Below are 14,511 nucleotides of genomic sequence, written 5' to 3' on the forward strand. Positions count from 1 at the left end.
TCGTGTGTACCTAGCTTTTCGAGCATCCGCTCGTCGCGGATGCCCTGCCGAAAGGCGACGATGACAGCGTGGGGGGCCACCCGCGGGATGGTGTTGCGGACCTGGCTGAAGCGCTGAATAAAGCACCGCAGCGTCTCCCCCTCCTGTTGCTTGACAGCGTGGAGGTCGCACTCCAAACCGGGGCGCGTGAATGTGCCCTAAAAATTAGCCACAAACTGGTGGCAGAGGTCATCCCAGGAGCTAATAGACCCTGGGGGTAAGTTCATGAGCCAAGAACGGGCAGAGCCCCTCAAGGCAACATGAAAATAATTTGCCATCACCTTTTCGCTGCCTCCGGCCGCTTGAACAGCCGTAGTGTAGATCTGGAGGAACTCAACGGGGTTGATGGACCCGTCGTACTTCTCCGGCAGCTCGGGGCGGAACTTGGAGGGCCACTTGACCCGACGGAGCTCAGTGGTAAAGGCACGGCAACCGGTGCCGTACCCCGCGGCGCGGGCGGGAGTCCTTGGTGGCAAATGCCGGCGAGCCGGGGATTTTCGGTGATCGTGGGCCGGGAAAGAGGAAGCCTGATCCTCTGCCTCGGCCTCCTGCCGGGTTTCCCGCTGGCGCTCGAGAGTGACGCGGGCATCCTCGTGGCCCCTCCGCTCGTTGAGATGCAAGCAGAGGTCCCGGGCTTCGGACACGGCCAGGGGGGCGGCGCTCCGCCTGGAGGCCCCCCGGCCCATGCGAACGTTGCCCGTTGATGAGCCGGTTCTGGCAGCGCCACGCTGGGTGGTGGCGCGAGAACTCCCGGCCAACACCTGGCGGCAAGCAATGCCGATCAGGGCGACGACATCTTGGATCCACCGGCCTTCCGGAGTATTCGGCGTTGCCTGGACTGGCGGATGCCTGAGGAGAGCATGCACCGCAAGCAGCGCGCTCCCCGGGCAGGCCTCGCTAAAGGCGAGTCTACGCCGAAGTGGTACCCGGCGTTGTCCAGAGGCGGACCTGGCGGCCGTGGTTTCGACCACCTGCTGGGGGTCGGAGGGTGCACCGGCGGCGGCGGCGGCGGCCCTGCTGGGCCCAGCGCCTTGGTCCCCCTGGGAGGAAAAAAATCGCGTGCGCAGATAGTGGCTGCTGCTGGAACGCAGCAGCGACTGGGGCCTCCTCGGCGTCGGGCAACACTCCGTCACTGGAAGTGGAGCCGGAACACTGGAGACGGTGCCCACCGGCCATCTTTTCCTGTGAAAGAAAACAAACGAATAGATTCAGGGATGTTCCCCCCTACCTGGCGCGCCAGCTGTCGGAGGATGAACTCCTGTCGCAGGGATCCCGAGAGACCCCTTTTTAGAGATTCGGTCGGGGGGATGATCCTGAATGAGTTCGTCGGAGAAATAAATGGAAGTGGAAATAAATGCAACGGCCGGTGGTGGGGGATGATCGACCTAGTGCAGGGGAAGTAAATGCACCGGAGTTTAGACAGGTTTGGGCCGCACGGGGGCGTAATACCCTATTCCTGTGTGGATGCAATATCCTTCTCCGAAGGGGGATCCCTCAGGGATATGTCTGGTTACAAGAATATATTGTCTAACTGAGAGCTTGAGGCTCCCTTATTCTAGCTCTTCTCAAGCTTGTTTGCAGTGTTCTTCGGATGATGTCTTCGATCGTCTCGATCTACCTTGTCGATGTGTTCGGTGTGTTCGATCGTCTCTATCTTCTTTCTGTATGCCCATCCTTTTATGCACTCGCCGGCCACGACATACCCCAAACGGGAAAGAAGGGGCACATGTTCCAAGACGCCACGACTGAGAAAGGCGTCATCATTTCCTCTGGGCGAAGTGACAGGGGTGGTGGAAAAACGCGGCGCGCGTCCGACCACCCGTCACTGTGGACGCCCTGGCGCCGGGCGCCGTTGAGAGGGCCCACCGGGCAGCCACAGAGGCACCCGGCGCGCCCACCCTGTCTTGTTCCTCTGCCAGGGCAGGGTGGCAGGCGGAACGCTTTGATCCTGGCAACGTTATCCCGAGATACACCAGATGATACGGGATGGGACCCGTGCAATTAATGGCCCCACGCCCCTCTGCCAAAGCATGGCAGGGACTGACACTGCGGCGGGAGCAGATGGGGATGTCAGGATGTCAGGCCGCGCGTGCCCATTAAATGCGGCCTTGGACCTCTGACTGGTTGACACCTCGTCGGCGGGCCCCTCGGGGGCCCTTTTGGGTCGTCGGGGCATCGGGTGCTCTTGCGCGAACCTTTGGGGAACCGAGTGCTCGGGGGCTGCCACGTGCAACCCCGAGCACCCTCTCCCGAGCGCCTTTGCACGAACCTTCGGGGAACCGAGTGCTCGGGGGCTGCCACGTACAGCCCCGAGCACTCTCTCCCGAGCACTTTTGTAGAACCTTCGGGGAACCGAGCACTCGGGGACTGCCACGTGCAGCCCCGAGCACTCTCTCCCGAGCACTTCTGTACTGACCCTCGGGGAACCAGGCGCTCGGGGGCTGCCGCACGCAGCCCCCCAAGCGCTCTCTCCCGGTACTTAGCTCTTCTGACCATCGGGGGACTAGGGTACTCGGGGGCGAGCGGGCACCTCCTCGAGCACTTTCTTCACAGTACTTGGACTCTGCGGGTCATCGGGGAATTGGGGTGCTCGGGGACCAGAGGCTGTGGCCCCGAGCACCTTCTCCCGGAACTTAGATTTTCCTCATCCCGCAGGAGGGACCTCGCAGGATGGTGACACGTGGCGGACGGCTGGCCTGGCCTCGGGACTCAGGGACCCCCGATTCCTGATACACCGACAATTGTGGTGCCTATGACCGGTACCGGAATCAACGGAACTCTCGATTCTGCCCGCAACGACCAGAATCAGCCGTGATGGCTAGAACCGTGGCCGGTACGGGATGTAGCCACCGCTGTGCTGGTTTGCACGGCGGTTCCGGCCATTCCAGGCGGTACCGGAACGAAATTTAGAAGTGTGCTAATGATGCCAAATTTTAGCATAGCTTTCATGCTTGGCTTGGGGTGTGTTTGGTTGGGAGGCAAAGTGGGATGGGATAGGGCCGTTCCTGTTTTTAGGATGTGATGATCATCTTTTTTGTTTGGTTGGATTGATGGGATGAGTCTCTTTTTTTGTTTGGAGGGATGAGAACGGATGAGGATGAGAATCATCAACTAATTATATCTTTTAATTTTAAATAATAATTATTAATAATACACTAATCAACATGCACTAACGCGTATTAATATTACTCTTACCATAATCATTACTAATTAACAATAAATATGCTAATTAACCCTAATCATACTCTAATTAGCTCATTAATTGTCACTAATTAGTACATTAACCCTTACAAATTCTAATCTTATAGTAATATATACTAATAAGTAATATAAATATACTAATATCACTAATCAATTTACTAATAAATATGATTAGTAAATATGGATGACTTCGTTCCACCGATTTAAAGAGATAATTTCATCTTGCATATTAAAAAAATATTACTTAAGAGGAATGATCCTATCCTACTGCTCTGAAAAAAAAACCAGAATCACCCCTCCCAACCTCTGAACCAAACACACCTTGAACTAAAATCAAACAGCCCTACACTTCGGATTCGAAATGGTCTTTTACAACCCATCGTCCATCAATCCAAAACCTGTCAGCAAGGAACACTCCTGCTGTCTCTTTTTGAACCAATCCATGAACAGCAGTAGAGAAATAAAAGGGAAACAGAAAAAGAAAACCGGTTGCCAGGTCAATCACGAGGCTAGGCGCTGGCGGCCGAATCCCCCAAAACCAAAATGGAAAATAGCGCCCCCGCGTCCCCCAAAATCCCGCGCTCGCGGGGCCCCTAAAACGCTTCCCCAATCTTTCCCTCCCACCCGACACGACCTCCACCACGGCGTCTCACTCACCCAAAACTCGAACGAATTTCCAAATCCCAGCTGCGATCGAAAGAACCCGAGTCAGATCTTCCCTCCAACCCGAGTCCTCCCAAATCCTTCGAATCCAAAAATAATGGCGGCCTCCGCTCCCTCCCATTCCCCCATCCCGCCCCGCTACATAACCGCATCCCCGCACTCCTGCCCCAATCCTCCTCTGCCTCCGGCTCTCCGCCTCCACCGCTCCGGCGCCAGGCTACCGCCCCTGCCCCCGCCGCCGCGCTAGGAGAGTCGGAGTAGGAGCAGCCGCCGCCATCCATGGCCGACAAGGAGAACGCCGCCGCCTGCGCCGCCCCGCCGCGCCTCACCCGCGCAGCCGCCAAGCGGGCCGCCGTCGTCACTGCCGTTGCCGTCGCTGCCAAGCGCAAGCGCATCGCGCTCACCGAACTCCCCACGCTCTCTAACGCCGTGCTCTGCGCGCATGACGACGACGACGACAAGCCCAAGAAGAAGCCCCTCACCGCCGCCGAGCCCAAGAAGACCGCGCCCGCGCCCAAGCCGGCGCCTCCCGCCGCCGCCGGTGTTGGGGAGGAGGATGAGGGGGACCCGCAGCTCTGCGCGCCCTACGCATCCGACATCTACTCCTACCTGCGCTCCATGGAGGTACGCACGCCACGCGCATCTCAGCTTCCTTCTCTCCCCCTCTCTCTGTTCGCCGCAATGCCATCGCAAGATCCATCCTAACGCGGAGGTGCGCGCTTGCAGAAGCAGGCGAAGAGGCGGCCGGCGGAGGACTACATCGCAGCGGTGCAGGTCGACGTCACGGCCAACATGCGCGCCATCCTCGTCGACTGGCTCGTCGAGGTCGCCGAGGAGTACAAGCTCGTCTCCGACACGCTCTATCTCACAGTCTCCTACATCGACCGCTTCCTCTCCGCCAACGCACTCAACCGCCAGAAGCTGCAGCTCCTCGGCGTCTCCGCCATGCTCATCGCCTCGTAAGCATCCGTTACCACGCACATTGCTGTGTCGACTGATGTTCGATTAGTTCAAGAATCGAGTTTCAATTCTGATGGTTGGGTGGAATCGATGCAGGAAGTACGAGGAGATCAGCCCACCGAATGTGGAGGACTTCTGCTACATCACCGACAACACCTACACCAAGCAGGAGGTGTGTTCCCAACTTCACATCCCTGTATACTTTGAATGCGATTTGTGTTTGGATCCTGCCAGTGGTTGATTCTGAGTTGGCAATTGACTTGTTACTTCTTGGTGCTTGTGGATCCATAGGTTGTTAAGATGGAGAGTGACATACTGAATCTTCTCAAGTTTGAGATGGGCAATCCTACCACCAAGACGTTTCTAAGGTAGATCACAAACCAAATTAATCTGAAAAAAATGTTGTCCCCATCCTTGTTTTTCAGCATTATTCTGTTGCTAAATGTTTTGTGGCCTCTCTATTTCCTTGTCTGTCCTTAGGATGTTCATCAGATCTGCCCAAGAAGATAATAAGAAGGTAATAACACATTAGCACACCTTTCATATTTGTTACATCTGAAACTTGAATTCTGCTGGCATTCGAAAGCCTTCTTATTACTTTGTCTGATCCATTATGTTGTGATGCATATTGCAGTATCTTAGCCTATCGTTAGAGTTCCTGGGGAGCTACCTTTCTGAGCTGAGCTTGTTGGACTACGGCTTGCTTCGGTTCTTGCCATCACTTGTTGCAGCTTCGGTGGTGTTTGTTGCAAGGCTGACCCTTGATCCACACACCTATCCGTGGGTATGATATCGATCCACTCAATCCAAATATTGCTTTGAGTCATGTGCTATGAAATGGCAACTCATTTTGTTCTGTGTGGTTGCAGAGCAAGAAGTTGCAAACACTGACTGGTTACAAGCCATCTGAGCTGAAGGACTGTGTTACTGCCATACATGAGTTGCAGCTCAACCGGAAAGGTTCATCAACAATGGTGATCCGGGACAAATACAAGCAACACAGGGTAAGCATGTGTCTTGACAGCCACACATGGTTTTCCTGTCAGATCGTTTGCATGATTCTAGTGTCTTAACTGTGCAATAATCTCTTGAACAGTTCAAGGGTGTATCAGCATTGCTACCTCCTGTTGAGATTCCTGCATCATACTTCAAGAACCTGAAGGAGTAGGTGTTCCTGGATAATTTACTATTGCCAACACTCTTTGAGCTTTCCTCAAGCAAGATGCACAGTGGCTAAGGTCGATAAGTGACTTGTCAGTCCAGTTAGGGTACTGAGAGGTTCTTGGATGCCGCATCTAGGCTCGAGTGGGAGCATTCAGAGTTGATTTATTCGAAGTTGAAGCTCGGTAGGAGGCTAGTCATGTCCAATCTTGTACCTGTGTATCATAATCATACATTACAATCTGATGCCTTCATTTGTTGGGGCACAATCCTAAAATTTCATGTACTGGTCTTTGCACCCTTTTTATTGCTTATTTTCCCCATACAGTTTGCACACTAGTCCAGAACAAAAAAGTTTTGTTGGGCAGTTTTAGATCGGTGGGTAGACTGAGGAATGTATTTAGATCTTGGTAACACGCATCCCACATGCAGGTAGTATGTCCAGTCTTGGTAAACTTGGAATATTTGTGAATGATCATTTCTATCACAGTGCACACCTTTACTGTTGTTACTGGAAAAATTGGCCACATCTGAAGGTCTGAATTATGATTGTCTTACTTGAAACAAACAGGCATGGCGCCTTGTTCATGAGAGCATTTGCAATTCTTCAATTTGTTAGTTTACTTTGGTATACTGAATGTGAATTTTGAATTGCTGTGCATATGTGATCTGGGTGATAGAGCAGAGCTACACTGTAACAATAATGTTTGCTTGTATGCTCTGGCCTGATTGTTGCAGCTTTTGTCACTACGTTGCCTTATCAAGCGGCTATTAACATATTACATGATTGGAAGTTTTGATGATGAAATTGCTTGATAAAACTGACAATTGCCATATTCCAGTGGCTCTTTGTCAATTAATTCCATTTCTTTCAACCATTTGTGTAGGCATTGTGTATCAAAGAAAAGCATTGTGTATCGGAGAAAAGTACAACATATCCACTTCACTGAACAACGAAGTCAATAGTTTAGTTCGCATAGTTTGCCCTGATTGTATACTCATCTCTCTGAATGCTACCAATACGCTGTGTTGCTAAGGGCAATTGGTGTGAATATGTTGCTTCAAAAACCCAATGTGACATCGATTTGCAAATAAAACAAAACTTTCTAAATGCCATCTATTTCACACTGGATGGAGTACCATTAGCAAGTTCTTTTATCGTGACTTCCGTGGCACAGGATACAACCAAGGTTCACAAATTTGTCTAAAACCGCTTGAAATTTGCAGTTTTTGACAAATTCGGTTCGCACCGCATTCAAAATGCGACTGTATTTTGGTCTGATTCAAATTCAAAATACAAAAAAAATTCGAAAATTTGACAAAATTCATCTAGTTTATACTGAATTTCACCGAATTCATATCAATATTCATGAATTTCGGAGAATTTGCTGGCCACCGCATTTCGGTAGCTAAACAAATTCGTGAACCCTGGTTACAACGTGAGCTAACTTGTCACTTTGTTTCATCCAAGTTGATCTTCAGAGATCCTTATCGTAGTGGCTTCCTTGATTCATGCTTCGGCTTATTCTTTCACTTCGTTTCGTATGCCACCAGTTCCATGGCAGGATCGGGACTTTGTGCTGGGTATCAACCGGAAGCCATCCGGATCAGTGTGGTTGTGGTGCGCCATGCCAAATGATCCTAATAGCAAGCTGCTATAATAGGTCATCCTCATAAAAAAATAAATTTAATATCATTATAAACACGTGTCTCACATTTTAGATACAAATACTACATTTAATCTTAGCCAAGAGGCCGAGAAAGGTACGCCAGGCGCGATGCTCCTTTTGTATGCCCCTCGCCAGCTCCGTCCCTGCTGGCCCCATGATCCCCAGTCCCCACGGTGGTACTAATGCTCGATCTGAAACTAATTTTAATGGCATTCTGCAGGCTGTAAGCAAAATTAGGCCACATTGTCATGTTGGGCTTTGAAACATGCCCATTAAGCTGCCCATGGCTTCAAGCACGGCCCAACGAACCACAAGGACCTACGTATATGCATGACACAAATCACGAGGCCGGATCGAGTGGCCATCCTGTACTCATGTCTCCCTTGACTTGGAGCCTATCGACTTGATCGAGTGTGCAACAGTGTAGTTGCATGCGTCTGAATTTTCATATGTAGGCAGCTCTGCTCTCAAAAAGCGCGAATGCTTTCAGCCCTATTTATCTAGTGGAGGTTAATTAAACTCCCACCCATGCAGAGCTGCTTGATTGTAGCTAGACCACGTTAAATTAAGGGATAATTCCTTATATGGTATTGTCATAAACCTTTATATCTAATCTACCAGATAAAACTCATATTCTTTGAATGCCACCGATCTTAATTTATAATCCCCTGCATGCCATTTCCGTTAACTTTGGTAGTTACAGGGATGGAAAAGGACACTTTTACCCTTATATTTAAAAATAGGTTTAACCTTTAAAAACTCATAAGTAATTATAGAGAGCTTAGAAAAATGTGAAACTTAATTTGTTGTACTCCTTATCATATGTACTTTGCAGTGTATATGCATGCATGCATGAATTCCTCACTGTTAATGTTAAGATGGTTAAATTGTGCTCGTTTTGGGCATAAATAGAGTTAGAGAAGTGCAAAATTGGCAAAACCAATTTTGTTAGTCTTGTCTCTTCCTATGATATCCACAAAAAAAAATATTAGGGGAAAGAACGAATAGCACCATAAAGATTACACATGTACATGATGTTACAAACTAAGGGCACGCATCGGTATTTCAATGTTTGATTGATGGTCAAAGGTAACAAATCTAATGGGAGTGACATATAAGGGATTATAATTTAAGATCGGATCAAGGATAAATGTTTATGATAGTGGTATATAAGGGATTATCCCTTAGATTAATGCCTTAATGGGGTGTTTGGTTGGAGGGAATTCACGGAAGAGAATAAGAGTTTAGAGGTGGGACCCATAAAATCTCTTGATTGGAAGGTGGACATGTGAATTTTAATGAGATAAGGAGTTGACAGAAGAGAATGAGAGTTTATAGGTGTGGCCCTTAAAACTCTTGATTGAAAGGTGGGCATGAGAATTTCAATGGGATAATAAAGGGAATTTGAGAGGGCAACTCCTGCCATTTTAAACCTAGGGGAGGAGTGATAATTGGATGAGAATTGTTTTGCTAGTGAAAGATGGATGTATCTTTACCGTTTATCGCTACTTATGTTACAATTTCAATTGCATATTTAAAGTTTTCGATTAAGAAATCTACCAAATTATGCTTCAAAAAAAGAAATCTACCAAATTACCAAGTCCCCGTGGGTCAGAAGGTCCAACCATGAGTTGACTTCTAGTATCATCATTTAGGGCATGATTGTTTTTTATTATGATTCTAACAATCCAGATTATGATTCTCACAATCTAGAATCTAGATTGTTAGAATCTGTATTTTACAATCTAAAACAAACAACATCAGATTATTATAATCTCTCTTCTCTCCCCCCCTCCCCTACAGACTCCCTCTCCATGCAGCATCACTGTCACCATCGATTGCCATGACTCAGGCCATATCTTTTAATGCCGACATCCTCATTGTACTCCTCTACAACTCCCATACCGATTTCACTCACCAGATTTCCGCACCACCGCTCATCTCTACACGACTGGAACGCCCATCTTCTCCCCCCAACACCAATGGGTGTGACGGGATCCCGCATCTGACGTAGCAAGCATGGATCTTGCATCAGATGCAACCTGGTAGGGAGGAGAGGGCAACAAGGAGAACTCTCCAAGTGGATCTTGGCGGATGGCGGCCAGTGGAGCAGCGTCGGCAATGGCAATGGCGGCCAGTGGCGCCTAGCTTCGACAACAACGGCACCAGAGAGCAGAAGAAGGAAAGATGGCATGCGAGAGAGCAGGGAGAGAGAGCGAATGGAGTGAGGAAGACGTGCGCGATGGTCTAGAGCAGTCGGTCTATGGTGAGCATCTCCATGGTGGTTGGCGCAGCACAACAACGGGGAAAACAGCGACTGCGTCATGGCTAGCTACGGATCCATGACATGAAGTGGTCAAGGAGGTGTGCAAGGAGGATAAGAAGACGTGCACGATGGAATTTAGCTCAAAGCTCACCATATAGGGAGGATTTAGCGATGTAGATGGAGTGAGCTCAGCTGCGGAGTTGAGGAAGAAGGGCCTCGATCTCGGTCCCCATGACAAGGGAGAGGGAGCTAAGGCCGGGGATGGAACGAGAAACTCCCAGTGACCCATCCTACGTCAGCCTGACGACGGAGAGTGGCTGTAGATAACAGCGGGTTCGACCTCTATTATGGCGGCTCGACCGAGTGGCAACAAGAGCGAAGAGAGAGAGAGAGCATGGAGAGAGCGAAGGGAGAAAAAAAGAGAAACATTATGTTTATAATGGCAATAGTGGGTAAATATGTGCCATAATCCACAATTAACAATCCAGAGGTAGCCTTTCCTTGGATTATAGATTATGACATAATCTGCCTTCAGATTATGGAATCTGGATTATAGAATCGACCTGTTTGTTTTCGATTCTGATTTAAAGTCAAAATCTTGATTTTAAGAGTGGTATAGCGCGTGAAACAAGTCATACGTTTAGCTCTATATCGCTAGTTCTGGTAGGGTCTCTAATAGGGAAGTCCTTTCCTTCTTTTCCCTCTTATAAAGATGTGATCCCCTTGCCCCTTTGCTTAAAGATTCGATTCTCGGCCTTCATAATAAAAAAACAAACATACCCTTAATCACTATTTGGGTTTGCATTCATAGTTCAAAGGGGAGATTAGGGAAATGTCATCGCAAAAGAGCTTGAGTTGGAGAATACCATCACAAAAGTCATGGGTTGGGAAATGACATTGGAAATGGGACAGGTACTGGAAAACAATAACGTCATTCAGTTTGCCATCCAAGAGGTTCGTTAGGGCTTGAAAATGTGTGAGGAAACAAATGAATTGGCCATTCCGCCCATGCCCTTCACTCCAAAACCTGAGATAGCCTTGACCGCACACCAGCGGCTTCAGTCACCTTGGCGGTAGGGTTCGGTGATGAAGAGGACGATGGTGCACACACAAACTCAGAGCAGGGGAAGTAGGAAGGAGGAAGGTGGCGACCAATGGAGAAGCTCACGTTGACCTTCCACAGTGGATCCAAGGCGGCAGAGGCTAGGAGCTGCGACTGCTACTCTCGGTATTGCTCGGAGAGAGAGGGAGGGGGTGAGAGAGAGAGAGAGAGAGAGAGAGAGAGAGAGAGAGAGAGAGAGAGAGAGAGAGAGAGAGAGGTAGATGGAGGGGTTTTGCCCGACCGTTCTTGATGCGCAGTTGCGGCATAGACGAGGAGAGGCAGGGCACAGAAAGGAGCGGGAGACAAAGATGGATGACACTAGACACGTCAGTGGCTAGACAGGAAGCCATGGCCACGTGGCACGACGGTTCTGCGCGCGGTCGGAAGGAGGAAGTACACAAGAGAGAGAGAGGAGAGAATGAGAGTGGGACCCACCAGGAATAGTACACCGATGAGGTGAGAAAGGAGGTGAACCAACTCCACATATATAGGAGAGAAAGGGATAAATTTTCCCTTAGTTTGCCGCCCAGCCAACTGACCGAATGCTGCCAAGAGCTCGTCTTTTCATGCCACCAACGGACCTCTTGGATGGCAAACTGGACGGCAAACTAAACGGCATTATTGTTTACCTGTCCCGTTTGCAATGACATTTCCCAACCCTCTACTTTTTCGATGGTATTCTCCAACTTGAGCTCTTTTGCGATGGCATTTCCCTAATTAGTATATGCTTTTCTAAAAAGGAAAAACTAGAGGACAAGTTCTTTTCCGGTACAGAAAGCAGAAGGCAACCTTCTCGAAATGGATACTTGATATTTTCTGCGGTTGAAAAAGATGCATCAGGTTCTTTTTCTTTCATAAAAATGTCTGAACATTGCATAATCTTTTGCAGTGTTCGGAGGTGCTAAATTCTTTTGGTATAATAGCTAATAACAGTGAACTAGGTTGTTTTTCTGCTGATGTTTCTCTATCTTATCATCTTTGTGCTGAGTGGAATGCAGATTGGCACCTGCAACTGCAACTTGCTGAACGGGAATAGCTGACTACTGCATTTTCCAGGTCAGGGTTGCCGGGACAAATTCATATTTCAAATGCAGTTAATATTTTGTGAAGTAAACTTTATTCCTACCAACAAGTCCTTGATACATCGACCTGCGAAGTTTCTTTTCCTATCTAATTCGGTTGTCCTTTTCATATATTTCTTTGGCTAAGTGTACTGTGGTTTTAAAAAATATTCTCCAAATTTCTTTCCTTCCTAGTAGTATAGTAATATTGTGCTCCTTGCTTTTGGCCGAAAGCTCTTGTACATTAACAAGACATGATAATGCATAATGAACTCTTTCTCCTGTGATCCTCTATGATGGCAGAATCTAGCACATGATCATCCAAGATTCATAGCTAAGAAACAGTATTTCTTTCAGCATACTCGAAATAGGTTTCACATTAACTCTAAAAAATGGGTTTCACATCTGAAGAAAGGAACATACTCTTCAGAAAACTATTGCCGGCATTGGCGATGATATCTGAAGAAGCAGACTTCAGACTTACTGATTGACTGATCTTCCGATCATTTCGTGAAATATTCGTTATTTAGAAGGTAGCACAAGCTCGAGGAATTAAACACTTCATAATTAATTATATCCTGTTGAATTAATTAAAATCAAAGTACAGGTCTCTAGCTAGCTCTACGTCTAAGATCTTTTAGAGCCTGAGGCTCAAGTCTATCTTCTTACTCTGCTCCGACGGCTGCTGATCCGAGCTCGGAGGCTCCAGCTGCGTTCTCATCCTGAAGCTCCCCGGCCACATCGAGCTGACCGCCTCATCGTACACGAGCGGTAGCCACGGGGTAGCAGCCGCGGCAGTACTGTCGCCGTCGTGGAACCTGGGCGCCGTGCTCGTGGCAGACCGCGCCGGGGTGGCTTCTTGGCTGGTCTTGTGGATCACCGAGCTCGCCGGGCTGACCTGCAGGGCGGCGCGCACGAAAGCGGCGTGCGCCTCGAGAGGAAAGCCGGCCATGACCATCCTCTGCGCGTGGAGGTGGTGGTGGTAGGACGCCGACGCCGACGAGCGCTTGGCCGCGCTGCGCTCCCGCTTGTGCGCGTTCTGGTGCCCGCCCAGCGCCTGCGAGCTGAAGAACTTCCGCATGCAGAAGTTGCACGAGAACACCTTGTGCGGCGCAGAACCAGCAGCATCAGCAGCTGGAGGAGAAGAATCTGGCTTCGCCGGCTCGTCGTCTGAGAACGAGGAGTTAGTCGCCGCCGGCGCTGGCTCCGCTGCCGTGGCTTTCACGCCGAGCGTGAGCTCCAGCCACGCCAAGGTGCCGTTCTCTCTCTTTATCTGCTTGTCACCGCCCGTGAGCTGCTGCTCCGGGCTCTCCTCGATCACAGACGCCTCGTCCCTTTGCTCCATGCCACAATGAATCTAGCTTGCAAACTAGCTAGTGTTTCTTTGTCCTCGCTGTTTGAAGGCGATCAGCTAGCAGTACTAGAATACTAACTAGATATCGTCTGCGCTTGCTTCAGGCTTGCAGTTTGCTTTATAGAGAGGACCCGGGGTCAGGACACGCTAACCGGCTAACGTACGAGAAAGAGAGAATAATTCTTTTGGGTAATGGAGGCTTGTGGAGGGTCTCTGCGAGGAATCAGGAGGTAGACAGAGAGAGGGGGAGAGAGAACCTTGGTTTGTCTCTCCACTCCACTTATTAGTGGATATCTTCTCCGAATCCCTCTGTTTTCCTTTACCTGCTTATCTCTTCTTCCTTTCCTTTCCCATCTGGACATGCATGGCCCATGTCCCTGGAGCAATGCTTGCTCACGTCACCCCCTCCTGTGCCATGCCATGCTCATCTGGGTCTCTAGGTTCATACCATAGCTATAGCAGCTAACCAGCTAGAGCTAGCTCAACCTCAACTCTTGTTATCGAGTTGTGATTGTGTATAGCCTTGTATTTGGAAGGAAAGAAACCGTAGAACATTCCAACACGTCGGACTTCAACCACATCAAATTTCTCATATGGCAAAGGAGGAGTTCATGGCAAAAATCGGTGCTGCAATGGCGTTTAAATAGCTTGCTTCGGAAGGCCACCCGCCTTTTTGTGTTTCTGTTTCTTAGTTGCTTTCGGGTGCTTTTGTTTGCATCTGTATAACCTTTCAAGCTTGTTGAGGTGAACCTTAAGCCGTCTCTCGTTCCCAACGGCATATGCTTGTACTTCCTTTTTTTTTCTTCTTAATTGAATGGCAGCGCTCCTATCCTCTTTTCGAAAAACTGTGTATAGTCTTACTATTTTCAGGAAGATCATAGTACTTGGCAGTGACCCTTCGGTGGATAGGTGTCGTTTGACTACTGGTGAAGAGTACGGTGAAAGTGATCCTCTTTGACAAAGGAACATGTAGTGCTGGTAATTCTGGAATTTAGCTGTCCAAACTCCAGGGTAATGATTGGGTTTAGGGTCAT

The 14,511-nt window shown here is 49.0% G+C and overlaps 2 protein-coding genes and 1 pseudogene across 3 annotated transcripts; 1 reads left to right on the forward strand and 2 right to left on the reverse strand.

The window, feature by feature from the left end:
• Nucleotides 1-3,601: 3,601 nt before the first annotated feature.
• On the forward strand, nucleotides 3,602-6,612 carry LOC133912865 (cyclin-A3-1-like). Of its 2 annotated transcripts, none has more exons than XM_062355804.1 (8): nucleotides 3,602-4,527; nucleotides 4,636-4,862; nucleotides 4,960-5,035; nucleotides 5,155-5,231; nucleotides 5,344-5,380; nucleotides 5,498-5,647; nucleotides 5,733-5,867; nucleotides 5,960-6,612. In XM_062355804.1, the coding sequence occupies exons 1-8, from the start codon at nucleotides 4,183-4,185 to the stop codon at nucleotides 6,029-6,031; spliced, it is 1,119 nt and encodes a 372-aa protein (XP_062211788.1). In that variant the 5' UTR covers nucleotides 3,602-4,182; the 3' UTR covers nucleotides 6,032-6,612. The 2 variants fall into 2 exon arrangements, with proteins under 2 accessions (XP_062211788.1, XP_062211787.1); XM_062355803.1 differs by having other exon boundaries at nucleotides 3,614-4,527; nucleotides 4,630-4,862.
• Nucleotides 6,613-7,640: 1,028 nt separating this feature from the next.
• LOC133913864 (U2 spliceosomal RNA) lies at nucleotides 7,641-7,792 on the reverse strand (annotated as a pseudogene).
• Nucleotides 7,793-12,629: 4,837 nt separating this feature from the next.
• On the reverse strand, nucleotides 12,630-14,086 carry LOC133912866 (zinc finger protein 7-like). The gene has a single exon (XM_062355805.1). It carries the CDS (start codon nucleotides 13,466-13,468, stop codon nucleotides 12,761-12,763), a length of 708 nt encoding a protein of 235 aa, XP_062211789.1. The 5' UTR covers nucleotides 13,469-14,086; the 3' UTR covers nucleotides 12,630-12,760.
• Between the last annotated feature and the right edge of the window lie 425 nt (nucleotides 14,087-14,511).

The sequence above is a fragment of the Phragmites australis genome, chromosome 3 (genome assembly GCF_958298935.1).
Source record: "Phragmites australis chromosome 3, lpPhrAust1.1, whole genome shotgun sequence".
Taxonomy (NCBI): domain Eukaryota; kingdom Viridiplantae; phylum Streptophyta; class Magnoliopsida; order Poales; family Poaceae; genus Phragmites; species Phragmites australis.

What these genes read in the sequence shown, in the direction of transcription:
- LOC133912866 (XM_062355805.1), bottom strand. Translation starts at nt 13,468, where the DNA reads ATGGAGCAAAGGGACGAGGCGTCTGTGATCGAGGAGAGCCCGGAGCAG.
- LOC133912865 (XM_062355803.1), top strand. Translation starts at nt 4,183, where the DNA reads ATGGCCGACAAGGAGAACGCCGCCGCCTGCGCCGCCCCGCCGCGCCTC. An exon ending in ACACCTACACCAAGCAGGAG is followed by an intron (nt 5,036 to 5,154) that starts GTGTGTTCCCAA and finishes GTGGATCCATAG; the next exon opens with GTTGTTAAGATGGAGAGTGA. An exon ending in ACCACCAAGACGTTTCTAAG is followed by an intron (nt 5,232 to 5,343) that starts GTAGATCACAAA and finishes GTCTGTCCTTAG; the next exon opens with GATGTTCATCAGATCTGCCC.